The 27,221-nt window shown below is 40.6% G+C and overlaps 1 protein-coding gene across 1 annotated transcript in view; it reads right to left on the reverse strand.

The window, feature by feature from the left end:
* HSDL2 (hydroxysteroid dehydrogenase like 2) overlaps window positions 1–20,247 on the reverse strand; it is a 44,170-nt gene extending 23,923 nt beyond the window's left edge. The window contains exons 1-4 of the mRNA XM_006088017.3: window positions 20,130–20,247; window positions 3,790–3,953; window positions 2,204–2,302; window positions 1,202–1,316 (exon numbers count right to left, since the gene is read on the reverse strand). Coding sequence (XP_006088079.1) covers window positions 1,202–1,316; window positions 2,204–2,302; window positions 3,790–3,953; window positions 20,130–20,146 — 395 coding nt within the window. The 5' untranslated portion in view covers window positions 20,147–20,247. The remainder of the gene's footprint in view (window positions 1–1,201; window positions 1,317–2,203; window positions 2,303–3,789; window positions 3,954–20,129) is intronic.
* Window positions 20,248–27,221: the final 6,974 nt, after the last annotated feature.

A 27,221-nucleotide genomic window follows, 5' to 3' on the forward strand; every position in this document is an offset into this window, starting at 1 on the left:
GAATCAGGGACATAGAAAGGGAATGGACTGACTATTCTTGGGGGGGAAGGAGAATGGGAGATTCGGGAAGAGACTGGACAAAAATCGTGCACCTATGGATGAGGACAGTGGGTGGGGAGTGAGGGCGGGAACTGGAAGGAGGGGAGTTATGGGGGGGGAAGAGGAACAAATGTAATCCGAACAATAAAAATTTAATTAAAAAAAAAAAAAAAAGAAACATCAATGATGAGAGAGAATCATCAATTGGCTGTCTCCTGCATGCCCCACACTGGGGATCGAACCCATAACCTGGGCATGTGCCCTGACCAGGAATCGAACTCTGACCTCCTCCGGTTCATAGGTCTACGCTCAATCACTGAACCACGCCAGCTGGGCATCATTGATGTTTTTTTCTCTCTCTTCCTCTCTGAAATCAATAAAAATATATTTGAAAATAAATAAATAAATAAATAAAGTGATTCATAATGAGCTTCCTGTTATTTATATAACTAAAACCCAAGTGTTTTCAAAGGAAGGAGAGACTATTGCTGGCTTAATTAGAAGACTTGGTATGCATATATAGGGTGTCCCCATAAAATATATACACACACTTTGAATAATTGTAAAGGCAATGTTTATTAAAATATACTTCATTTTCAAAATTGAGCTAACAGCTGTTAAAGTGTGTATGTATATATGGGGGATACCCTGTATGTATTTCTTCATACAAATGTTTGAAAATACATGAGCTATACTTTAGTATTTATTAGATTTACAGGAGGAAAAAAAGGATCTCTGAATAAAACAATTTATTTCAACTACTCTCTACTAACTTGGAGCACTTTTAGGCTGTTTGGCTGGATTTTAAACTGTATTGGCAATCTGTTTCAAATCTGTTTACTAACTAGTCTTCTGAGAAAACATTACAACATTTTCCCCGACAATTCTTTTTTTTTTCCTCTCTAAACAAAGTATTTTTGTAAATTGAGACAAGTCTTTTTTTCTTAAACATATTTTTATTGATTTCAGAGAGGGAGAGAGAGATAGAAACATCAATGATGAGAGAGAATCATTAATTGGCTGCCTTCTGCACACCCCCTATTGGGGATCAAGCCCACAACCCAGGCATGTACCCTTGACCCGAATCCTTCAGTCCGAAGGCTGACACTCTATCCACTGAGTCAAATCGGCTAGGGCTCTCCCCGACAATTCTTTAACTTACGTAAGGTAGGTGCCTCTGGTGTTGACATTCATCATCAAGTCCACCCTCTTCGTAGGTGTTTCCAATGTGTTGGTCAAGCTAATAGCACTGGCATTATTCACCAAGACATCAATTCCTGTTTTCAAATAATCAACTTCTTATTAATGTAATTTAAAGTTTATAACAAAAAGAAATAAAAACATTTACTCTGTGTAGTTGAATCTAAGTTAGTTCACAAATACTTCTTTTAGATAAACTGAATAATCAATACAACAATATAAAACTAAGTAGCTGTGTCAAAATACCCAAATGATTTTCACTAGCACAATGGAGACAGACCATCATCAGAGCTCCATGTGAAACTACAAGGAGGCTTAGTCCTTGGTGTTTTGTAGCTTCCATTCTTATCTGTTCTCTTACGTCCTGGTCATCCCTCCTTGTCTCTAAGAACTTAAGATTAACTTCTTTAAAATTTTCCCTCTTCTCTAGCATCTTTCCAAAGCCTGTCCTCCTTCCAAGCACAGATCTCCCTCCCTTCTAAGGCCCTTTCTGGTCTTGGGAACTGAGAAGAGAGAAAAGACCCAGAGTTTCAATTCCAGGCAAATCATCAAAGATCAAGTGTGTTTTGGTAACTCATTTATAAAATAAAATGAATCTAGAATAATGACTATTGCTGCACCTTGTATCCAGTCTTCCATCCCCAGCCACTGCATATATAACATATAGTTATAGTAATTGAAGAGAGGCAAGAGAATGGGATCTAAGGAACTACTTTTGTTTACATGTATGTTATTGTCAAGATCCTAACCTTATATTGGGTGGTAAAAGTGTTATATTATTCAAAATAATTTTTGCCAAATAAAAAAAAAACCCTCATCAGATGGTTTTGAGAGCTACATTTCTATATGAACAAATCTCATTTTTGGTTATACTCCAAAGACTCAGAAAAAAAATTTAATTGAAGTTATAGTTACACCTATATTTTATCAATATTCAGTAATTATTTCAGAATTACGGCACTACCTCCAAATTTCTCAACTGCTTTCTCCACTGCATTACTGATTTGTTGTTCATCTCTGACATCAACAATACATGGCAAGGCCTTTCCTCCAGCGGCTTCAACTATGAAGAATAAAGAAACAAAAAGAGCATTAAAGCATGTAAATATTAAACCTTTCATTCTGATAGGAGTCAAAAGAAACAAGTACCCTATTTTCAGAAAATCAATGTAAATAACTATGTCTTATAACCACTAGTGACTCTACCCGTACAGTAGGACAGATTGTCTAACCCATATCCAGCCTCAAACTAGATAGACTAGTTCCATTAAAAAGCAAAGAGGAATTTTAAAATTCTATTAAAAAGCTAAAAAAGGAAGGTAATCTTAAAAACCTATTATGAGCACTGGCCAGTTTGGCTCAATGGTTGAGCATCAGCCCGAGGACTAAACGGTCATGGGCTCCATTCCCTGTCAAGGGCACCAAGGGCACGTACCTCGGCTGTGAGTTTGATCCCCATCCCTGGTTGGGGCTCATGCGGGAGGCAACCAATCGATATGTCTCTCTCAGTGTTTCTCTTTCTCTCCCTCCCTTCCACTCTCTCTCTCTAGGGATCAATGGAGCAAATATCCTTGAGTGAGGATTTTTTTTTTAAACTATTATGAAAAATTTCAAAAAATATAAAGAACGAGATAATAAACTACCATGAATCTATCACCTATCTTCAATGATTGTTAATGTTTAGCCAGTACAATTTATCTACATCCAACCTCATTTTGTGTTTTGCTGGTGTATTTTTTTTTTATCCCCACCCGAAGATATTTTTCCATTGATTTTTAGGGAGAGTGGGAGAGAGAGGGAAAGACAGAGAAACATCGATGTGAGAGAAACACAACAATTGGTTGCCTTCTACACGTGCCCTGACAAGGGCCTAGGCCGGGGAGGAGCCTGCAACTGAGGTACGTGCCCTTGACCTTGATATGAACCCGGGATCTTTTGGGTCCATAGGCCGACACTTCATGCACTGAGCCAAACCAGCTAGGGCTGCTGGTGTATTTTAAAACAAATCCCAGACATCACTTCATTCATCAATATTTGATACATATTCTCTTTACATAACCACAGTGCTAGTAAAATAACTAACAAAACCAATGACCTCAGGTGAAGTTGAATTTTTAAGCTCTCCCTCCTGGCACTGTGCCTAGCACAATGCCTTGAATATAAGCACTCAGTAATTATTTGTGGACTAAAAGTGTTAAAATAATGACTTGAAAATGGTGCAGAAAATAAATAACATGGAGTTTTTTCAAAGTGTTCACATCATCCACCTCTCAAATTCTCTATTTCCACTCTCCCATTCTCCACTCAGATTCAAGAACCACTGCCCTCATGAGACACAATTTTTAATGGGAGTCTCTCATATCACTCAAAAGTGCTGGAGGAGAAAAACAGTTCCCAATCACTGCTCTAAGGTGACAAAATACTTTAAGCAGATAAACTTATTTTTAGGGTAGCTTTCAAAGAGCTATAATTAAACTCTCCAGTAAATTATCTATGTATTGCAACCATGGTGAGGATAGTTCATGAAATGGCATTGTCACACTCACTCACTTTCTTCAGCAGCAGTATAGATTGTGCCTGGAAGTTTGGGGTGTGCTTGAGTGGTCTTCGCAGCAATGACAATGTTTGCTCCGTCCTTTGCTGCTTTCAATGCAATAGCTTTGCCAATACCACGGCTTGCACCTGTGATAAAAACTGTACATCCTGCCAGCTTCCTACAACAGAACAAATGGACTTTATTAGAAACCTCAATGCTTTATTTACTTACCAGTGTGAAGAACGTATGTCTGTCTATCTATCTATCTATCTATCTATCTATCTATCTATTTATATTTGTAATGTTTCCTCCTCTGTGAAACTTCCTCTAAACCTTCCTCCCTTCCCATCTGATTAGTTAATAACTCTACTGTTCTCACATTGCACGATGATTTATAAATTATTTATTACAACTTCAGTTGGCCAGTCTTGCAGTGATTTGGCAAAAATCTGCTCAAATGAAAAATAAATCTTAAAGAGAAACAAGGAGTTAATAAACTATATAAATATGTATTTTTCTCCCACAGAGAAGTGTTAACAAAGCTTATACCTGGTATATGAGTGGTGGGGTTATGAATAAATTTTATTATATTCTTTATATTCTTTGGAATTTTTCATATTTTCTACATACCACTTAAAAGAAATGATCTAAAAGCAAGTAATTGTTCAATGGATGCCCATCTTTGTTCATAATGGCCAGAATGGAAACATTGTAAATGTCCATCAACTAATGAATGGATAAATAAAATGTGGTATATCCATACAGTGGAATATATTCAGCAATAAAAATGAATGAGGTACTGATCTAAGCTGCAACATGGAAGAACCTTGAAAACATTATGCTAACTGAAAAAAAGCCAGTTATGAAGGACCACGTGTTAGGTGATTCCATTTATATGACATATCCAGAATCGACAAATCTACAGAGACACAAAAATTAGTGGTTGCCTAGATCTGGGGGTGGGGGAGCTGGGGATTGATAGCTGAGAGGTGTGGGTTTTCTTTTAGGAGTGATAAAAAGATTTTAAAATTGATTATGGTGATGGCTACACAACTCAGTGAATATACTAAAAGTCACTGACTTGTGTGTGTGTGTGTTTTTAATATGTTTATTGATTTCAGAGAGGGAGAGGAGAGAGAGAAACAGCAATGATGAGAGAGAATCATTGATTGGCTGCCTCCTGCATGCCCCACACTGGGGATCAAGCCAGCAACCCTGGCATGTACCCTGACCAGGAATCGAATCGTGACCTCCTGGTTCATGGGTCAATGCTCAACCACTGAGCCACGCTGACTGGGCTGAACTGTATACTTTGAGTAAATTGTGTGGTATGCGAATTGCATCTCAATAAAGCTGTTAAACATATAAACCTAGAAGGCTGGCAAAGAGCTCAAGGTATTGATCAAAAGATTCTCTAATCCAAATGTACCGAAGAAAGTTACCTGAATACTTTTGTTTTTGTTTTGTTTTTTGTTTTTTTTATTGATTTTTTACAGAGAGGAAGGGAGAGAGATAGAGAGTTAGGAACATCGATGGGAGAGAAACATCGATCAGCCGCCTCCTGCACATCTCCCACTGGGGATGTGCCCGCAACCCAGGTACATGCCCTTGACCGGAATCGAACCCGGGACCCTTCAGTCCGCAGGCCGACGCTCTATCCACTGAGCCAAACCGGTTTCGGCGACCTGAATACTTTTTACATCCATCCCCCCTTAACTTTAAACATTGTACTTACTCAGTTGTTAGGTGAGAAGAAAATATCTAAAATAAAGTCAGAAAACAGGGAAGGAAACCCACTTTCTTGTTTACTCTCTAAAGGCAAATAAGAAAGCATTTTTAAGAAAAATAAAGGACAGCAAAAGTGACAACAATGACAAAGAGAAAAGGAGACAGTAACCAGAGACATGAGTAATATATAAGCAGGCTTGTTAACAAAACAACATAAGGCTCTTGCCAAGATCTGGAGGAGTGACCAGAGATGGTGTGAGAAGGGTTAACCAGGAAGGCGAGTGGAGAAATGAGGAAGAAACGGAGAAGTAGCAACTATTTTTAGCGAAGTATAGTAAACATACAAAAAACCATATAAACCAAAGTATATGGTTTAAAGAACAAAATAAAATGAATAGCAAGAAACAAAAACAGAACATTACTAATCCCCCAGAAATTGCCTGTCTATTCTTAACTCTATCCTCCTTCTTCCTCCCCCACCTATTAAAATATAACAACTATTTTATTTTTTATATTTTTAAAGAACGGTTGACATATAATATTATATTAGTTTCAGGTGTAGAACATAATGATTTGACATTTATATAGCTTATGATCATGGTAAGTCTGGTAACCATCTGTCATCATATAAAGTAATGATATTATTGACTACATCTCCTATGCTGTACATTACATCCCTATGATTTACTTACAAGTTTGTACTTCTTCCCCTTCATCTTTTTCGCCCATGCCCCCAGACCTCTCCTCTCTGGCAACCGCAGTTTGTTCTATGTATCTATAAGTCTGTTTCTTTTTTGTTGTGTTTGTTTCTCGGATTCCACATATAAATTAAGTCAGGCAGTATTTTTCTTTCTCTGGGTTACTGCACTTAGCACACTTAGCATAATACTCCCTAGGCCCAGCCATGCTGTCACAAATGTTAAGATTTCATTATTTTTGTGGCTGAATAATATTCCATTGTGTATTTTCTTTATTCATCTTTTGATGGACACCCTAGGGTGTTTCCATATCTTACTTATTGTAAATAATGCTGCAATAAACACAGGGATGTATATATCTTTTTAACTTAGTATTTTCATTTTCTTTGAATATATACCCAGAAGTGGAATTGCTGGACCCTATGGTAATTCTATTTTCAATTTTTTGAGGAACCTCCATACTGTTTTTCATAGAGACTGCACCAACTTACAACCCCACCAACAGTGCACAAGGGTTCTCTTTTCTCTACATGCTCGCCAATACTTGTTATATGTTGCTTTTGGATAACAGCCATTCTGACAGCTGTGAGGTGATATTTCATTGTGGTTTTGATTTGCATTTCCATTTGTATGTCTTCTTTGAAGAAATATCTATTCAGGTGCTCTGCCCATTTTTTAATTGAGTTTTTTAAAATAAATCTTTATTGTTCAGATTATTACAGTTGTTCCTCTTTTTTCCCCCCATAGCTCCCTTTCACCTGGTTCCCACCCCACCCCATGCCCTTACCCCCCGCCACTGTCCTCATCCATAGGTGTAAGATTTTTGTCCAATCTCTTCCCAAACCCCCAATCCCCCTTCCCCCAGAGAATTGTCAGTCAACTCCCTTTCTATGCCCCTGATTCTATTACATTCACCAGTTTATTCTGATTTAATTTTTAGATTCACTTGTTGATAGATATTTATTTGTTGTCACTTTGTTGTTCATAATTTTTATCTTTACCTTTTTCTTCTTCTTCCTCTTCTTAAAGAATATCCTTCAGCATTTCATATAATACTGGTTTGGTGGTGATGAACTCCTTTAGCTTTTTCTTGTCTGTGAAGCTCTTTATCTGACCTTCAATTCTGAATGATAGCTTTGCTGGGTGCAGTAATCTTGGTTGTAGGTTCTTGCTATTCATCACTTTGAATATTTCTTGCCACTCCCTTCTGGCCTGCATGGTTTCTGTTGAGAAACCAGCTGACAGTGGTATGGGTACTCCCTTGTAGGTAACTAACTGCTTTTCTCTTGTTGCTTTTAAGATTCTCTCTTTGTCTTTTGCTCTTGGCATTTTAATTATGATGTGTCTTGGTGTGGTCCTCTTTGGATTCCTCTTATTTGGGGTTCTCTTCGCTTCCTGGACTTGTAAGTCTATTTCTTTCATCAGGTAGGGGAAGCTTTCTGTCATGATTTCTTCTAATAGGCTTTCAGTATCTTGCTCTCTCTCTCCTGCACAACCCCCACTGGGGACGTGCCCGCAACCAAGGTACGTGCCCCTGACCGGAATCGAACCCGGGACCCCTGAGTCCGCAGGCCGACGCTCTATCCACTGAGCCAAACCGGTTCTGGCTGGATTCCTCTTATTTGGGGTTCTCTTCGCTTCCTGGACTTGTAAGTCTATTTCTTTCATCAGGTAGGGGAAGCTTTCTGTCATGATTTCTTCTAATAGTCTTTCAGTATCTTGCTCTCTCTCTTCTTCTGGCACCCCCATAATTCGGATGTTGGTATGCTTAAAGTTGTCCCAGAGGCTCCTTACACCATCTTCATATTTTTTTATTCTTTTTTTTTCTTTTCAGGATGGGTGTTTTTTGCTTCTTCGTATTTCAAATCTTTGACTTGATTCTTGGGATCCTCTAGTCTGCTGTTGGATCTCTGTATATTCTTCTTAATTTCAGTCAGTGTATGTTTAATTTCTGACTGGTCCTTTTCCATTTTTTTGGGCATTCTCATTAAGATCCTTGAAGGTCTCACTAAGTTCCTTGGAGGTTCGTAGAAGATTCCTGAGTAACCTTATAACTGTGGTTTTGAAATCTATGTCCAGTAGTTTGCTTTCCTCCATTTCTTTCATTTGTGACATGTTTCTCTGTCCCCGCATTTTGGCTGACTGCAAGGACCCGCTGTGTCTATAGTGGAAGAACTGCTGTGCTGGAGACACCCTTATGGAGTAGAACTTGCTTCAGTGGGGCTTTGGTGCTCACTGAGTCTGCCTCTTGAGTGTGTCCCTTATGGATGTGAGGAGTTGAAATCTGGTATCTGACCACTGGGTACCCTGGCTCCTGGATCTCCAAGTCAACCACTGTGTGAGTCCACCCAGCAAGAGCTACAGCGATATCAGCAGATTTCTCCTCTTTGTTTGGGGTTTGGAAGTTTTGGAGCTCTCTGATCCAGCTGCAGTTTGTTAGGTTAGGCTGCAAAAGGGCAGGCGGTTCCTTTGCCCTGCTTGGGTGGGGATGTAAATTGAGTGGGGCGGGGTCTCAGAGAATCACCAGGGCGGAGCAAACAGCAATCGCTGTCGTCAGCCATCTCCGTGACTCCTCGAGTCTCCGCATTTCCTTGCATCTCCGCGTCTCCTCGCGTCTCAGCGTCTCTGCATCCCCGAGTCCCCGCGTCCCGTGCCCCCACAGCAACAATGATCCCTGCGAGCAGCTCTGCGAGAAAGCCACCCTCGCTTTCCAACCCTCTGCAAGACAGTCCAGTTTCTCCCCGTAGGAGTCTGGGTCCCCAGAGTCTCGCCGTAAAGGAGTTCAGTGCATTCGAGAGCTTGTATCCCCTTCCAATTGAAAAAAACCGCGCACCCAGGTGCAGCCCGCCTCGAGTGTGCCTCCGTACCTCTGTTCTTGGAGCCTCTGCACCTCCTACCCGGTCTCGATGCGCTTTTTTCTTTCCTTCTAGTTGTAGAACTTCCACTCGGCCAGCTTTCCCGTGGTTCTGGATGATAGCTGTTTTGTCTTTTAGTTGTAGTTTTAATGTGTTTGTGGGGGGCAGCACGTACAGGTTTATACCTTATGCTGCCATCTTGGTTCTCCTTAATTGAGTTTTTGGTGTTTTTTTTATGTTTGTTGAGTTGTATGAGTTCTTTATATATTTTGAATATTAACCCTTTATCGAGTATATCATTTGCAAATATATTCTCCCATTTGGTAGGTTGCCTTTTTGTTTTTTTGTTGGTTTTAAAGCAAAAACAAACAAATGGGACTACATAAAATTAAGAAGGTTTTGCACAGCAAAGTAACAACTACTTTAAGTATTACTCATTCCCATGAGGCTGGTGTGGATCAGTGGTTGAGCATCGACCTATGAACCAGGAGGTCACGGTTCAATTCCTGGTTAGGCCACATGCCCAGGTTGTGGGCTCAATCTCCACTAGGGGGCGTGCAGGAGGCAGATGATCAATGATTCTCTGTCATCATTGATGTTTCTATCTCTCTCTCCCTTTCCCTTCCTCTCTCTAAAAATCAATAAAATGTAATTTAAAAAATAAATATTACTCATTCCCTTGGTTTCTTTATTATTCCTAACTAGTGGCCCGGTGCACGAAATTCGTGCAGGGGTGGGGGGGTGTCCCTCAGCCTGGCCTGCACCCTCTTCAATCTGGAACTCCTCGGGGGATGGCCAACTGCTCCCCTCCTGCCAGCTTGCTCGCCACCAACTGCCCCCCCAGCCGGCCTGCTCACCCCAACTGCCCCCCACTGCTGACCTGCTTGCCCCCAACAGCTCCTCACTGCTGGCCTGATTGCCCCTAACTGCCCTCCTGCTGGCCTGTTCACTCCCAACTGCCCCCCACTGCCAGCCTGATCACCCCCAACTGCCCTCCCCTCCTGGCCTGATCGCCCCTAACTGCCTCTGCCTGGGGCCTGCCAACATGGCTTTGTCCAAAAGAACGTCTGGAAGGTCTCCCGGTCTAATTAGCATATTACTCTTTTATTAGTATAGATACCTACATACCCACATCTAAGCTAGGGCCAAATCCGTCCATTCATCTGTTAGTGTTTTTACAGATGAGCATTTATGCTCAATTTGATGCTAGAGAACACGTAACTGGGGTTCAAATTAAGTGTTCTCTAGCATCAAATTGAGCATAAATGCTCATCTGTAAAACATTATCTCTCTGTTATGGATTGAATTGTATCTATCAAAAGGATATGTTCAAGTCCTAACCTCCAATATGTCAGAATTATTTGATGTAATACATTTGTATCCTTTAAAGAATACACATATATCCTTTGCCCAGATATAATCCTTTATAGATGTAATTAGTATGGATGAGATCATATTAAAATAGGGTAGTCCCTTCGTCCAATATGACTGGTGCCTTTTTTTTTAATCCTCACCTGAGGATATTTTTTTAGAGAGAGTGAAAGGGAGGGAGGGTGGAGGGAGGCAAGGAGAGAAAGAGAAAGAGAGAGAGAGAAACATTGATGTCAGAGAGACATATTGATTGGTTGCCTCTCACATGTGCTTCAACTGGGGCTGGGGACTAAACCTGCAACCCAGGTATGTGCCCTTGATTAGGAATCAAATTCATGACCCTTCTGTGTGCGGATCGACATTTTAACCACTTAGCCACACCAGCAGGGCATGACTGGTGTCTTTAAAAGAGGAGGGGAAATTATGTAGATAGACACAGGAAGAGTATCATGTGATGACAGCTGCAAGCTAAGAATGCCAAGGATTGCCAGCAACTAGGAAAAGGCAAGGAAGGATTCTATCCAAAATTTCAGAGGATTCAGGGCCCTGCTGATTCTTTGATTTCAGACTTCTGGCCTCCAGAATTGTGAGTGAATTCATTTCTGTTTTAAGCCACTCAGAGTACTTTGTTATGGCAGTCCTCGGAACCTACTACACTCTCCTCTCCAAAAAGAGTTTTATTCCTCTCATTAGTAGAATCTGTATTACAAAAAACAGTACTCAATTATTTTGAATTTCACCAATAAAAAATATTACGGAAATTGGTTTTCTCATGATATATATACATCTTATACCTACATAATGGCTCCAATTTTGCCTCTTTCCCACAAAGCCTAAAATATTTACTATATGGCCTTTACAGAAAAAGTTTTGCCTAACCAGTCTAGACAATACACTATTTATTTTTTGCCTAACTTTGAATTTTATATAATAGATTCATATAATAAATGTTATTCTAAGATTTGCTTCTTTCCAAGAAGAATTAATTTTTTATTTATTTGTTTTTTTAAAAAACGCCACTTTCTTTTTAATTTTTTTTGTTTTGTTAATCCTCAGCTGAGGATATTTTTCCATTGATTTTTAGGGAGAGTGGAAGAGAAAGGGAAAGACAGAGAGAAACATCAATGTGAGAAACATATCAATTGGTTACCTCCTGCACGAGCCCTGACCAGGGCCCAGGCCAGGGAGGAGCCTGCAACCAAGGTACGTGCCCTTGACTGGAATCAAACCTGGGACCCTTTGGTCTGCAGGCTGATGCTCTATCCACTGAGCCAAACCAGCTAGGGCCAAAATAATTTTTAAAATGAATATATAATATTCCATATATAAATATACTATAAAGTATTTATTCATTCTACTGTTTATGGATGTTGGGGGTGGTTTCCAGGTGTTTTGGTGTTTCTTTTTTGTATTATGAACAATGCTGCTATAACTATTCTTGTACATTTCTTCCAGTCACATGTGCAAGAGTTTGTCTAAGGCATATATATTTACTGGTGAAACGGCTAAATTATAGGACATTGTTGTAGATTAAACATGGCTACAATTCCTTTGGCATTCCTTCCCTCAAAAGGAGCATATTTCCCCCTTCCCTTGAGTCTGGGTTAGCCTTATAATCTTTTTAAGCCTGAGGCCAGTGGTCAGCAAGCTCATTAGTCAACAGAGCCAAATATCAACAGTACAACGATTGAAATTTCTTTTGAGAGCCAAATTTTTTAAACTTAAACTATATAGGTAGGTACATTGTTATTAACTTAATTAGGGTACTCTTAAGCTGGCCTTTGCTAAAAACGTCCTCAATCTGATTGAGGTATATTTGCTGAGGTTGACCCCTTCCAACTCTCCCATCCACACTCGTCTTGTATACTTGTTTCATCTATCTCCTTTCTGAAAACCGACTTCTGCGCATGGGCCACGAAGTTTCAATCGCACTGTATGTGCCCGCCCGCACGTGGTATTTTGTGGAAGAGCCACACTCAAGGGGCCAAAGAGCCGCATGTGGCTCGAGAGCCACGGTTTGCCGACCACTGGCCTAGGCTATAGATGACTCGCAGCTTCCACTTTCTCTCTCTCAAAAGCCAAATGTCATGCTGCAAAGAACAAGGACAGATTACTAAATAATGAGAGACCATTTGAGAGGATCTGCAGGGTGAGGCCATTTAGGACAGTTCAGCCTCAGCCAAGGACCCAGCTACATGCAGCCATATGAATGATCTCAACTTCCAGTATGGAGAGCAGAAGAACCACTCAACCCAAAGATCTGTGAATAATAATACATCATTGGTTTATCTGTTAATTGTTCTCTTTAATCTACCCAGAATTTTTGTATATGAATTGAGGTAGGGATCCAATTATACTTCTTCCCATATGAATAACCAACTGCCAAAGTCTGAAAAGCCCATCTTTCCCACAGATATTTGATGCCAACCTTGTTCAAGCCTGAGTCTCCTGCCCTAGCCAGTTTGGGTCAGTGGATAGAGCATCTGCCCTTGGACTGAAGGGTCCTGGGTTTGATTCCAGTCAAGGGCACGTACCTCTGTTGGGGTTGCAGGCTCTATCCAGGCACTAGTCAGGGCAGGTGTGAGACACAACGAACCAATGTGTCTCTCTCACATAGATGTTTCTTTCTCTCCCCCTCCCTTCCACTCTCTCTAAAAAAAAAGTCGATGGAAAAATCCTCACGTGAGGCTTAATAACAACAACAAAATAAAGATCAAGTCTCCATAAATAAGTAGATCTCTTTCTAGGAGTTCTTTTCTGTTCCATTGACCTACAAAAATTGCAGTGTCTTAACTATAATAGCTTTATCAGTCCTGATAACTGATAATTCTAATACTTCCAATTTGTTCTTCTTCAAGAGTTTCTTGGCTATCCTTGAACCTTCAGCTTTTCCACATATATTTCAGAATCAGCTTAGCTAACTGCATAAGTAAAATCAGTTGGCATTTTGATAGAAATTGTACTAAGCCTAAAATTAAATTTGGAAGGAACAGACATCTTTATTATTCTGAGTGCTCCAATCCATGAACATGGTATCACTCTCTATTTAAGACTTATTTAGTATCTTTCAATAAATTGTATCATTTTCTACAGAAAGGTATTATAAATCTTCTGTTGGCTTTATTTCCAGGTACATTACTGTTTTTAACTTTTTATTTGTAAATAATTTCTAAGAAAAATTGCAAGAATAAGAACTGTACAAAGAATACACATATATCCTTTGCCCAGATTCATATATTGTTAACATTTTGCCCTACTGCTTTAGCATTTATGCTCATTCTCTCTCTCCCCTTTCTCTTTCCATGTATCTTTTTTTTTTAACTACTTAAATGCAAGTTGAATATGTCATGGCCTGTTATTTTACATAACCACTGTGGAGTTATCAACTTCAGTAAATATTACATTGATACAATAACTACTTTTATCTAATATACTGCCAATATTTTAATTTTGTCAATTGATGCAATAATATCCTTTTAAAAAAATATATATTTTTATTGATTTCAGAAAGAGGAAGAGAGAGGGAGAGAGAAACATCAATGATGATGAGAATCATAGATCAGCTGCCTCCTGCAGCCCCCTACTGGGGATCAAGCCCACAACCCAGGCATGTGCCCTGACAGGGAATTGAACCATGACCTCCTGGTTCATAGGTCAACATTCAACCACTGAGCCACGCTGGCCGGACCAATAATACCCTTTAGAGCAGCGGTCACCAACCTTTCGGACCTCATGGACCACTGTTTGGCGACCGCTGCTTTAGAGTAACTTTTGCCCTCCAGTACATAATCTAGTTTAAGATCAGATAGTGCATTTAGTTGTCATATCTCTTTAGTCTTCTTTAAACTAGAACATTTTTGCAACCTCTCTTGTCTTTTATGATATTGACTTTTTGAAGAATATAATGCCACTTATTTTTTAAAATGAATGCTTCTTACTTTGGATTCAACTGATGTGTCCTTATGATTAGATTCAGGTTATTTCCAGCCAGAATATAAAATATTATGTCCACAGTGTATCACACCTGGAAGCACATGATGTCCATCTGTACTTACTGGAAATATTAATTTTGATCATCCAATTATGATATTACCAGATTTATCCACTGTATAATTACATTTCTTTCCCTTGCAACTAATATACAATCAGTACAAAGACACTTAAGGACCATTATTTTATTTTTATTATGGAACTTTCAAATATATTCAAAAATATAGAAAATAGTATAAGCTCCCTTGTTTATTTAACAATTCAATAAATATCAACATTTTGAGTGATTATCAGAAAGCACATATCAGAGGTCATAAAATTTCACATGTAAATATTCATCTTTAACTTTTACATAGCAATGTCCTTATTACAACTAAGAATATTCATAATAATTCCTCTATATTATTCAGTATCTACTCATATTCAGAGTTTTATAACTATTTCCTGTCTCATATTGCTTCATAAAGCCTTATTTCTTTGCCTCCAATCTAGCTGGCTTGATTCCCAGTAGGATAAAGGACATCTTTCTCCTCATTCAGGGTCTCAGGCATGGCTGAAAGAAAGGCAAAGGCAGCCGCTCATCTTAACCTGAACCCTGGGTCTGTACTGCTAAGGAACTCCTCCATCTCTAAAACATTAGAACTGGGAGGAGGGAGGGATCCTCAGTACATAGATAGAAGGACGAAAAGAAGAAAGGAAAGAAGGAAAGACCCCAAATTCCTCAGTACATAGTTGGCTAAAACTTACTAATGTAGAGATAACCTATACTACAATTAACCAAAATTTTCTGGTACCTGAAAATCAGAATAAAGGTGATAAATTTTTAAACTACTTTATTATGTTTTTAAAACATATTTTTATTGATTTGAGAGAGGAAGGGGGAGGGAGAGAGAGATAGAAACATCATGATGAGAGAGAAGCATCGATTGGCTGCTCCCTGCAGGCCTCACACTGGAGATTGAGCCCACAACCCGGGCATGTGCTATGTCTGGGAATCAAACCCTGACCTCCTGGTTTATAGGTCGAGATCCAACCACTGAGCCACGCCGGCCAGGCTATTTTAAAAAAGAAAATCACTTTAAAAAAACTATACAAACTATTTTAAAGTTCATTTGGAAAAATAAGCATTCAAGAATAACCAGGAAAATTCTGAAAAAGAATCCAAATGAAGCAGGAACTAGCCTTCTCAATATTAAAACATTTTAGAAAACTAGAGTATTTAAAATAGCTTGTACTGGTACTTGGAAAGACAGACTAAGTAATAGAATTAAAAAGTCAAGAATCAACCCCTCTACATACAAGAATCCTATATAATAAAAGCTTAATATGCTAATTGTCCGGTTGTCAGGTCAACCAATCAAAGTGTAATATGCTAATGATATGCTAAGGCCACTCAAGCGCTCGCTATGATGTTCACCGACCACCAGGGGGCAGATGCTCCGACTGGTAGGTTAGCTTGCTGCTGGGGTCCGGCCGATTGGGACTGAGCCAGACGGGCCGGACATATCCTGGAGCCCTCCCGCTGTCCCTCCTGACTGGCCAACCTCCCGCGCCTGACCCCGATCGTGCACCGGTGGGGTCCCTCGGCCTGGCCTGTGCCGTCTCACAATCCGGGACCACTCAGGGGATGTCGTAGAGCCAGTTTCGGCCCAATCCCGCAGGCCAGGCCGAGGGACCCCACTGGTGCACGAATTCTTGCACTGGGCCTCTAGTTCAATATATGATAGAGGTGGGATTTCTAACAGGAAGGAAAAGATCACTAGTCAGTCAATGGTGCTGGGACAACTATAAAGCCAATCAACTAAACCAGAATGAAGTGGGTTTCCTAATTCAATTCCTATGCCAAAATAGTATGCAAAATAGCATTTCATCTCAAAAGGATGAAAAAATCTGAGATTCAAAGAAAATCCCAAAACAAAAATACTAGGTGAATACTTACCAATGAAAAAAATCTTTTTTAAAAGATGTTTTTATTGATTTGAGAGAGAAGGGAGAGAGAGAAAGAAGGGAGAGAAGGAGAGAGAGAGAAACATTGATAAGAGAGAAACATCAATTGCCTGCCTTCTGCATAAGCCCCACTGGGGATCAAGCCCCCAACCTGGGCATGTGCCCTTACCAGAATTGAACCAGCAACCTCTCTGATGCATGAGTCAATACTCAACCAACTGAGCCACACTAGCCAGGGCCCAATTTTAAAAAATCTTGGCCCTGGCAGGTTTGTTTAGTGGTTAGAGTGAGGACCGAAGGGTCTCGGGTTCAATTCCTGGTCAAGGGCACACCTCAGGTGCAGTTTTGGGGCATGTGTGAGAGGCAACCAGTTGATGTGTCTCTCACATAGATGTTTCTCTCTCTCTCTCTGTCTGTCTCTCTTACGCCCCCTCCTCCCTTCCTTCCACTCTGTCTCTAAAGATCAATGGGAAAAATATCCTTGGATGGGGATTAAAAAAATAAAAATACAAATCTTGGTTTAAGATGGCCTTATAGGTTTGCACAAAAACACAAAAGCCTTAAAAGAAAAGACTGATAACTATGACACAATAAAAACATATTCTACATGATAAATTACATAATCAAAGTCAAGATACAGTTAACTGAGAAAAATATTTGTGATACATAACATAGAACAATTTTTTTTTAAAATAGAGCTCTCAGAGATCAATCAAAAACTTTATTGTGTAAGCCAGGCAAAGAAAAAGATACAAAGATGGCTTTAAACCAGAATTTCTCAATTTCTGTACTACTGGCATTTTGAACTAGATAATTCTTTGTTATAGGGGGCTACCTTGTCCATTATAGGGTATTTACCAGCTTCCTGGACTCCAACTATTAGACTCCAGCAATCAAAAATGTTCCCAGCCCTGGCCGGTGTGGCTCAGTTGTTTGGGCATTGTCCCTTGCACCTGGAGGTTGCACCTGGAGGTAACCAGATTGGTTCCTGATCAGGGTACATGCCCAGGTTGTAGGCTCAATCGGGGGGGGGGGGACATACAGGAGGCAGCTGATCAAAATTTCTTTCTCTCCCTTCCTCTCTCTCTAAAATAAATAAATAAATAAATAAATAAATAAATAAATAAATGTATGTTCCTAGATATTTTCAAATGTCCTATGGGGGTCAAAAGTGCTCTTTTGAGGACTATTGCTTTAAACATATCAAAGATCCTCATCCTCACTCATGATTCAAATTTTTACTATAATGAGGTTCCATTTTTTCTCTAGATTTTTATGATCAAAACAAACATTTTTATTATCAAGCATTTTGCCGTTTGCCAATGTGTTGGATTAGAAAATCTCATTCATCCTTTTGCAGCGGCGTGCAACCTTTTTAGAGGGCTATTAGTATTAGCTATCAAAATTTAAAGTGCATATATTTTTTGATCCAGCAACCTTACTTCCAGGAACTTCTCATGTGGATATACTCAAATATGTGCAAAGAGGTGAATATGTGGATAATCATTATAGCAAAGATGGTGTAACAAAAAACTAGAAATGATCTGATATCCAATGATGGATCTAGTTAAATATATTGTGGTACATCAATAGAATACTATGTAACCATGAAAAGGAAAGAAGAGTCTGGCTGGTGTTGCTCAGTGGTTGAGCATTTGGCCTATAAACCAGATCATGGTTCAATTCCTAGTCAGGGCACATGCCCAGGTTGTGGGCTCAGTCCCCAGTGGGGGGCCTGCAGAAGGCAACCAATTGACAATTCTCTCTCATCATTGATGTTTCTATCTCTCTCTCCCTCTCCATTCCTCTCTCTAAATTCAATAAAAAAATACTTTTAAAAAAAGGAAAGAAGAGTTATATGTATTGAAAATGTGTGTCTAAGACATATAGGTACAAATAGCAAGGCCCAGAAGAGAGTTTGCTACCATTAAAAGTTGTGTATGCAATGCAATCTACAGAGGATGCATTATAGAACAGTACACTTAAAACTTATCCTATATAATAAAAGGCTAATGTGCAAATTGACCAAATGGTGGAGTGACCAGTTGCTATGATGCATACTGACCACCAGGGGGCAATAGCTCAACACAGGAGCTGCCCCCTGGTGGTCAGTGCACTCTCACAGGGGGAGCCACTCAGCCAGAAGCCTGGCTCAAAGCTGGCAAGCGCAGCGGCGGTGGCAGACCGGGCTGAGGGCCCCCCCCCCCCAAGTGCACGAATTTCATGCACTGGGCCTCTAGTATAATCTTATTAACCAATGTCAACCCAATAAATTTAATAATTTTTAAAAATGTGGTGTGTGTGTGTTTAGGGTAATATACAAAATCCTATCCTACCCTATATAATAAAAGGGTAATATGCAAATCGACTGAATGGCGGAACAACCGGTCGCTATGATGCACACTGACCACCAGGGGGGTAGATGCTCAAAGCAGGAGCTGCCCAGCCAGAAGCCGGACTGATGGCTGGTGAGCACCCGTGGTGGTGGGAGCTTCTCCTGGCTCCAAGGCAGCGCTTAGAATGTCCAACTGCCAGATTAAGGGGGGAGGGGGAGTGGGGAGCGGGCCTAAGCTGTCAGTTGGGACATCCCCCCAGGGCTCCTGGATGCAAAAGGGCACAGGCCGGGCTGAGGGACCCCCCGCCATGCACCAGGTCTCTGGTATATTTATAAATGCACAGAATATTTTTGGGAAAATACCAGAGGGTAACAGAATTGTTAGTTAAGGATGACAAAAACTCACTTTTGAGCTGTTTAAATCTTTTGGCCATGTGTTTGCATGTTTCAAGCAAATCACATAATGGACATGCTACTTAGCTCAATACACCCATACTTTATAGAAACAAAGCAGAATAGTGGGTTGCCAGGCACTGGGGAAGGGGGGAAGTTGTTTAAATGGGTATTGAGTTTTCTAAGTTGAAAAAGTTCTAAAGATTGGTTACACAACACTATGAATATACTTTTTGTATATGATGTTGTTAATCCTCACCCGAGATATTTTTCCATTGATTTTTAGAGAGAGTGGAAGGGAGTAGAGACAGAGGAAGAAGCAGATTGGTTGCCTCCTCTACGAGCCCCTACAAGGTCAGGGGTCCCAACTTGCAACTGAAGTACAAGCCCTTAAATGAAATCGAAAACTGGATCCTTCAGTCCACGCTGGGACCATCAATCCACTGAGCCAAACCGGTTAGGGCTGAATATACTAACTACTGAACTACACACTTAAAAATGGTTAAGATGGCAAATTTTATTGTGTATTTTACCACAATTAAAATCTTTTTAAAGCGAAAAAAAAATCCCCGGACCAAAATATCTGTAAGATTAGTTTTATTTGTTACTAATTTGAAAATCACTTTTTAAATATTCCATTATTTTATTATTCCAGAATTGAGCGTTCTGCCCAAGAGAACAACGCATTGGGCGCACAAGTGTGCCAATGACCTTTCACCTAAAACTTTCATGCCTTCAGCTATTGCTCAAACCAAGATGGGGCCGGCCCTACGGGCGGCGGGGAACCCACTCAGGACACTTTACCTGCGGAAAAAGTTTATATATGGCTGCCACCCTGAAGTACACAACTTTGGGTTACTTTTCAAGCGTTATCGCAATTCTAGGAACACTGGGTCCAGCGCGATCCAGCATTCCGGAGCGCGACGGGCAGCTTCATAAACCCTCCCACCACCGCGGCCGCCGCGGGGCCCTCGGGCCATCCACTCAGGCGCACTCCGCGCGGCCGGGTCTTTCCCCGCGGCTCCCCATCCCCTTACCCGGTATTGGGTAACATGACTTTCGCCGCAGTTCGGAATCGGGGGCGACAGCAACGGCAGCGAGTGTGTAGTGACAGGCTGTCCTTTCCTCCGCATTTAGTCCCGCCCCAGACCCCGCCCCGAGGCCCCGCCCCGAGGTCTGCGAGGACGGGGTACCGGAAGCCGGACGTTGCTGAGTGCGCTTGCGCACGCAGTGGGCCCTCCCGGCGCTCGGCGCTGGTTACCACTTCCCCTTACCTGGCCCTGGAAACCCGCTCTCTGCGCAAGCGCCGTGGGAGACCACCATGCCCCGCCCCTCTCGCGGGCTCTACAGTGACAATCGGTCTCCAGCCCTCGCATAGATCGCTGGGCGCGTCACCTGCTGCGTACGCCTTTTCACGGCCCATTATGGACTCCTGGTCACGGGGCTGAGTTCCTTTGCCAGCGGGGGTCTCCGTTTGAGTCGAGCTTTAGGACCTTGATTCTGCCCTGGGAATGCTTTGCCTCTCGGACTTATCTCCTGCCATGTGCAAACCTGGGCGTCTGTCCGGCTGCCCACCCTCCCTCGGAGGCTGCCCTCAGGAACGATTTTCCTCGCAGATACTTTAGGTCCGAAGCCAGCGAGTGTCGCATGTGGACTCCCACGGAATCTGGACTAAAGCCGGTCTGACCTCGCGGGGCTGTAGATGGCACTGGTGGGGGGCAGCTTCTGGATCAGAGCTCTTTGCAATAGTCACACCAAAGAATTCAGTTAACTCTTATTTTTTTACTCTTAGCCGATATCTAATCGAGGCAATCTCCAAACTCAGTGACGCAATAAGGTTAATTCTGTGATCCAATATTGCTTTTGGTAGTACATCTTGGACATGACTCAGCTACCCTAATGAACTAAAGACTGGCATATATTTAGGTAGACATGAAGAAATTGCTTTGTATTGTGAAATGGTAGAACAGGATGATTAAGTTCTTTCTGGGACTAATTAGAGAAACCAGCCTGAAGACTCCCTGAAGAGCTCTATTTACTCATTTATATCACTTGCCAGTCCCCTATAGACATTTGAATTTACAATCCATGATATGGTGTTTAGATGCTCGGGAGGAATTTTCTTATTCAACAGATATTAGCTCCTGCTATGTGCTGGTCACTGGAGCTACAGGCAGGGCAAAAAAGACAAAGGTCTCTGTCTATGTGGGAGGAATGAGGAGTAGCCAATGTGTACTTTAGACTATCCTATATCCTATATAATAAAAGCCCAATATGCAAATTGACCAAATGGTGAAACAACTGTCGACCAGTCGCTATGACACGCACTGACCACCAGGGGGAAGATGCTCAACGCAGGAGCTGCCCCCAGACTGCAGGCCCCAGGCCAGCCAAGGCAGGTGCAAGCAGACCCCCCCACCCCCCACCCCCCGCCATCGCCCCACAGAAGGAGGCAACTGGGCGGCACCAGGCTGGCTAAGGCAAGTGCCAGCAGGGGCCCCCCAATCACCCACGGGTCTCCCCACAGATTAGCCCTGATCACTGGCCAGGCCTAGGGACCCTACCTGTGCACGAATTTCATGCACTGGGCCTGTAGTTGTAAATATGAAGTGTTTTAGAAAGATTATTGATAAGGACTGTCATTAAAAAAAAAACTATACTCAATAAAGTGAGTATAGAATGGAGAAAATATTTTCAAATCAAATATCTGATAAAGTCTAGTATCCAGAATATATAAAGAACTCTTAACTCAGCAACAAAAAGATGAACCCAATCGAAAAATGAGCAAAGGATCTGAGTAGACCTTTCTCCAAAGAAGTCATACAAATGGCCAGCAAGTACATTAAAAGATGCTCAACATCATTAATTATTAGGGAAATTCAAATCAAATTCAAAATGAGATTTCACTTTACACCCAGTATGATAGTTACAATAGAAAAAAAAGGAAAATAAGTGTTGGCCAGGATGTAGAGAAACTGTAACCTTCTTACATGGCTGATGGGGATGTAAAATGGCACAGCCACTTTGGAAAACAGCTTTGCAATTCCTCAAAAAGTTAAACATCTGTTACCAGCTACTGGATATTCACATGCAATTACATTTTTAAATGCACACCCGAGAAATGAAAACATTCAAAATAACCACCAGATGGCACTGTTATTTAAATATTCAAAATATAATACCACAAAATGTTAATTAACAAAATTGTGATAAATTATAACCTGATTTGGATTAAGGCAAAAATAGCATGAGGTTCTCTGTAGGACTCCCATAAAGGGGAAATAAAAAGAGGTATACATTTGACATTCCTTAAAACTGCATCATTAAAATAGTACATGATACTCTACTTCATTTTTATATTATTTAAATTATCATAAAATAGTCAAGCTTGTCTTCACTTTGTGACTTCTAAAGTCTATTAAGTTTAATTCTCCAATATTAAAAAGTAATTCTCAGATACATAGGAAATTGAAAATGCCAACTTAAATTGAAATATCAAAAGTTAAAACATTGAAAACTTTAATATTAAATTATCAAAAAAGGACTCTTGTAGAAGAAAAAGACTCTTCATACCCTGGCCCCTTGTATAAAAATATACTTTTTAAGTGTATAATGAAGTAACATTCACATTTGTTGACCATAACCCACATAAGGAAATAAATTTTTATCCAGACCCAAAATCCAGTTTTCTATTCTATTTTAATCTCTTATATCTTATCCTGTTCTTTTTAAATTGATCATAACCTAGTAAATTATTTTGATGACTCATTAATGGATCGTAACCTACCCTTTGGAAAGTATTGCTTTAGCCCAGCTGGCTTGGCTCAGTAGTTAAGCATCCACCTATGAAGCATGCCACCTATGATAGGCATGCAGGAGGCAGCCAATCAGTGATTCTCATCATTGATGTTTCTCTCCTCTCTGAAATCAATAAAATTATATTTCAAACAAATAAACATTGCTTCAGTGTGTTGTAATTTTTGAACTTGCCTTTTAAGATATCTTAGGCCTCTCCAGTCAAATATAAAATTACTAATTAATGGTCAGAGGCCAATAGGATGTGACTAAGAGCAGGTGGGGGCTTTCAATGGCTTTGAATGTCAGGGATCTCAAAACTTTCCATTTCCTTCATCCACAAAACAGCCCACCCTAGTTCAGAAGCTTAAATGGGGAATCCTCGGGATTTAGAGGGTATGACAGTTGTTTCTGATAATGTACCAAATCTTCCTCATAGGACTCCTAGTTTGCCTTTTGTTGCTCAATGAATTATTGCCAGTCATTATTTAATAACTAACTATTGGATATGAACCTCACTGCTGTATTTTAATGTCTACATATATCTGGTAATACATCATTCCAACAATCTAGAGAAAGTGGAAGTTTCTAATACTACCCTTCAGAGTTAATCATTGTTAACAGTTTGGCATATATCCTTTAAGATTTTGACATTTTTATATAGATGTTGATCATTTTTAAAGCATAGGGGAGATATCTATAATAATAAAAGCATAATGTGCTAATTAGACTGGACATCCTTCCGGACAACCTTCTGGACGAAGCCAGGGCTGCGAGGGAAGCCTGGGTCCTGGGTGCCTACCAGCAGCCAAAGGAAAGCCCAGGTTCCAGGTGCCTGCCGGTGGCCGGAGGGAAGCCCAGGTCCTGGGTGCCAGAGGGAACTGGGTGCTGGCAATGGGGGGAAGGCCTACTCTTGCATGAATTTTGTGCATTGGGCCTCTAGTCTATATAATAAAAGCCTAAGCAACCGTTATGGTGGAATGACCAGAACAACTGGTGGCTATGATGTGCACTGACCACCAGGGGACTCAATGCAGGAGCTGCCCCCTGGTAGTCAATGCGCTCCCACTGGGGGAGCGCTACTCAGCCAGAAGCTGGACTCACGGCTGTTGAGCGCAGCAGCAGTGGCAGGAGCCTCTCCCACCTCCACAGCAGCACTAAGGAGCAGCGAGCTGAGCGGTAAGGAGGGAGGGATCCTGGACTGCGAGAGGGATGTCCAACTGCCAGCTTAGGCCTGCTCCCCACATGGAGTGGGCCTAAGCTGCAGGCAGACATCCCTCAAGGGGTCCCGGACTGCGAGAGGGCACAGGCCGGGCTGGGGGAAACCTCAGTGCACAAATTTCATACACTGGGCCTCTAGTATACTATGTTGTTTTGGAACTGCTTTTATTTTACTCAATGCTTCACAGACATCTTCCCAAGTTTACACCTAAAAGTTTATCTTAACGATAGGTGCATAGTTTTCTTTTATAGGAATGTACTCCATATTAATTTTACCATTGTCATATTTGATGGACATTTAAGGTATTTTAAAATTATCTTTATGATAAACAACATTGCAATAAAAGTGTTTGTGCATATATCACTCTTTGCTAATCATATTATATTTCCTTAGAATATGTTCCGGGTTTGCTCAGTAGATATACACATTTAATACCCTTTAGCTAAAGATTGTGCTAATAATTTACACCAAGATCTCTCAACCTTGCCATTACTGACCTTTTGGGTTGGATAATTCTTTGTTGTAGGAGTCTAAAAGTGTACCGTAGTGTGTTTAGCAGCATTCCTGGACTGTATCCACTATATGCTATTATTTTATTTATTTATTTATTTATTTATTTATTTATTTATTTGCCTTGTTAATCCTCATCCGAGGATATTTTTTCATTGATTTTTAGGGAGAGTGGGAGAGAAAGGAAAAGACAGATAGAAACATTAATGTGAGAGGAACACATGGAATGGTTGCCTTCTGCACGTGCCCTGACCAGGGCTGGGGCCGGGGAGGAGCCTGCAACCAAGTTATGTGCCCTTGAGCGGAACTGAACCCTTCGGTCTGCAGGTCGACACTCTATCCACCAACCCAAACCAACTAGGGCTCCACTATATGATATTATTCCCCTCTCCTAGTTTTCTTTGTTCAGGGTGGTAAAATATACATAACATAAAATTTACCATTTTAACTATTTGTAAGGGTATATTTCAGTAGCATTGAGTACATTCACACTGTTGTGTAACCAACACTATCATCTATCTCCATGCCTTCCAGTTTTAACAACTAAAAATGTCTCCAAAAATTCTAAATGTTCCCTGGAGGGCAAAATTGTCCTGGTTGTTTACACCATCACAGAGTTGAACGAGAAAGCCAAACGTCAATATCATTAAAAAAGGAGGAGGAGGAGGAGGAGGAGGAGGAGGAGGAGGAGGAGGAGGAGGAGGAGCGGCTAAGGATCTGCAATAGATTAAAGGAGACTAAAAAGACATTACAATTAAATGCAACACATGATCTTGTACTGGATCCTGTATAGAAAAAAAATTGGTATGTTAACACAATCAACAAATTGGAATATTTACTAAATTAAAATATTGTGTCAATGATAAATTTCCTAAATTTGATAACTGTAATGTGGTTATGTAAAAGAATGTCTGGGTTCTTAGTATGAATATTAAGGGGTAAAAGGAAGTGAATATGTACCAACTCTCAAAAGTGTGTGTGTGTGTGTGTAGAGGGAGAGAGGGTGCTAAAACAGGTGCTTTGGGGTAAAGATATACGAAATCTTTAATTATTACAATTCTTCTGTAAACTTGAATTCAAACTAAAAAGTTTTGTTTTAAGTGAATGAGAATACTTATTGCTGAGATTATAGATTGTCTGCTCATGCTTTTCAACTCTGGTTCCCTGCTAATTTTGTTCATCAATGCTTCAGAAAAGGTAACCATAACTACGGCTCCAGATAACATTTAATTAGTCTAGGTCAGTGGATCTCAAACTTCAGTGTGTACCAGAATCATCTGAAGAGCTTTGCAAAAAATGGATTAATGGGCCTGACCTCTGGAGTTTCTGGTTCACTAGGTCCTGGACAATACAGTTGAAGAATCTGTATTTCCAACAAGTTTCCAGGTATTGTGAATGCTGTTGGTTGGGGCACAAAAAGGTGTTGGCCAGAAGTACCCAGCCTTGCTTGCAAATTGGAATCACTTAGGGATCTTTAAAAAATTCTGATGCCTGGATCTTACTTCCAGGCATTCTAATTAAATAGGAAGTAAACTCCCAGGTAGTTCTAATACTCAGCCAAGATGGAGAATCACTGATCTTGGCCCATGTCATCTCATTCCCCTTGTCAATGCCTTGTTCAGAAGTGGGCATATTATCCAGTGTGACAAATGCTGGGAAAAGTTTTCTTACTTTTAAGAAAGACCACAGAATTGTCTCTTGTAGATGTTATTTCTGGATATGATGCTTGGACCTGCTGCATCTATTCTGCAACCATAAGAGGAAGTAGCTTTCCCCTTTCCTATAGCTCCTTCAAAGGTAAACTTTCTCCTAGAATATACATGAAGGAAAGGTTGGGGTTGGGGGCAGTTGTCTCAGAACCCTCCTGCTAGTTTTCTAATACACTCACCGCTCCAAGGTACACTGTGGGTTTTCCTCACTTTGAAGCTGGCCATATCTTAGAATTCCAGGAAACATTTCCCTCAGTAGACAAACCAATCCCTTGCATGAGGGCTCGCAGGGGAGTGAGTGTGTAGATCATGCTATGTTTCCCTTTTTTGCTCTGTTGGTTCATTTACTGCACCATTCCCACACAACTCTTTGCCAATGAGATGAGTTGGAGCTTACAAAAGTGAATTAGTATACATCACTGATTTTTAATCATTGTGCTGCAAGAACTTTTAAAACATACAATACCTGACTATTTAGTTAGGGGCACTGACCTCTTTTCCTTTAGATTGTCAAATAAAAAAATGACAACAGTCAACACAATAGTTGCCCGGTGTGAATTAATCAGAATTATACCTCTTTTTGTTGTTGGATGGACAAGAATATATTTCTGTTATGCCACAGAGTTTTAATTATTAGTTTATGTGTGCCATGGGATGAAAAAGGTTGAAAATCGCTGCTATAGCTATAAAAAATTAACTTTATATGACAACTGCTATGTGAGAGACTACTATTTGCCTACCCATTACACATTCTTCACTTCTTACCAACGTCTATTATTAGAGGTGGCACTATGCCCAGTAAAAACATTGCATCTCCCAGCCTTTCTTGCAACTAGGAGTGACCATGTGACCAAATTATGGCTCTTGAGACATAAGTGGAAGATTTCGGACTT

The sequence above is a fragment of the Myotis lucifugus genome, unplaced genomic scaffold (genome assembly GCF_000147115.1).
Source record: "Myotis lucifugus unplaced genomic scaffold, Myoluc2.0 scaffold_43, whole genome shotgun sequence".
NCBI lineage: Eukaryota > Metazoa > Chordata > Mammalia > Chiroptera > Vespertilionidae > Myotis > Myotis lucifugus.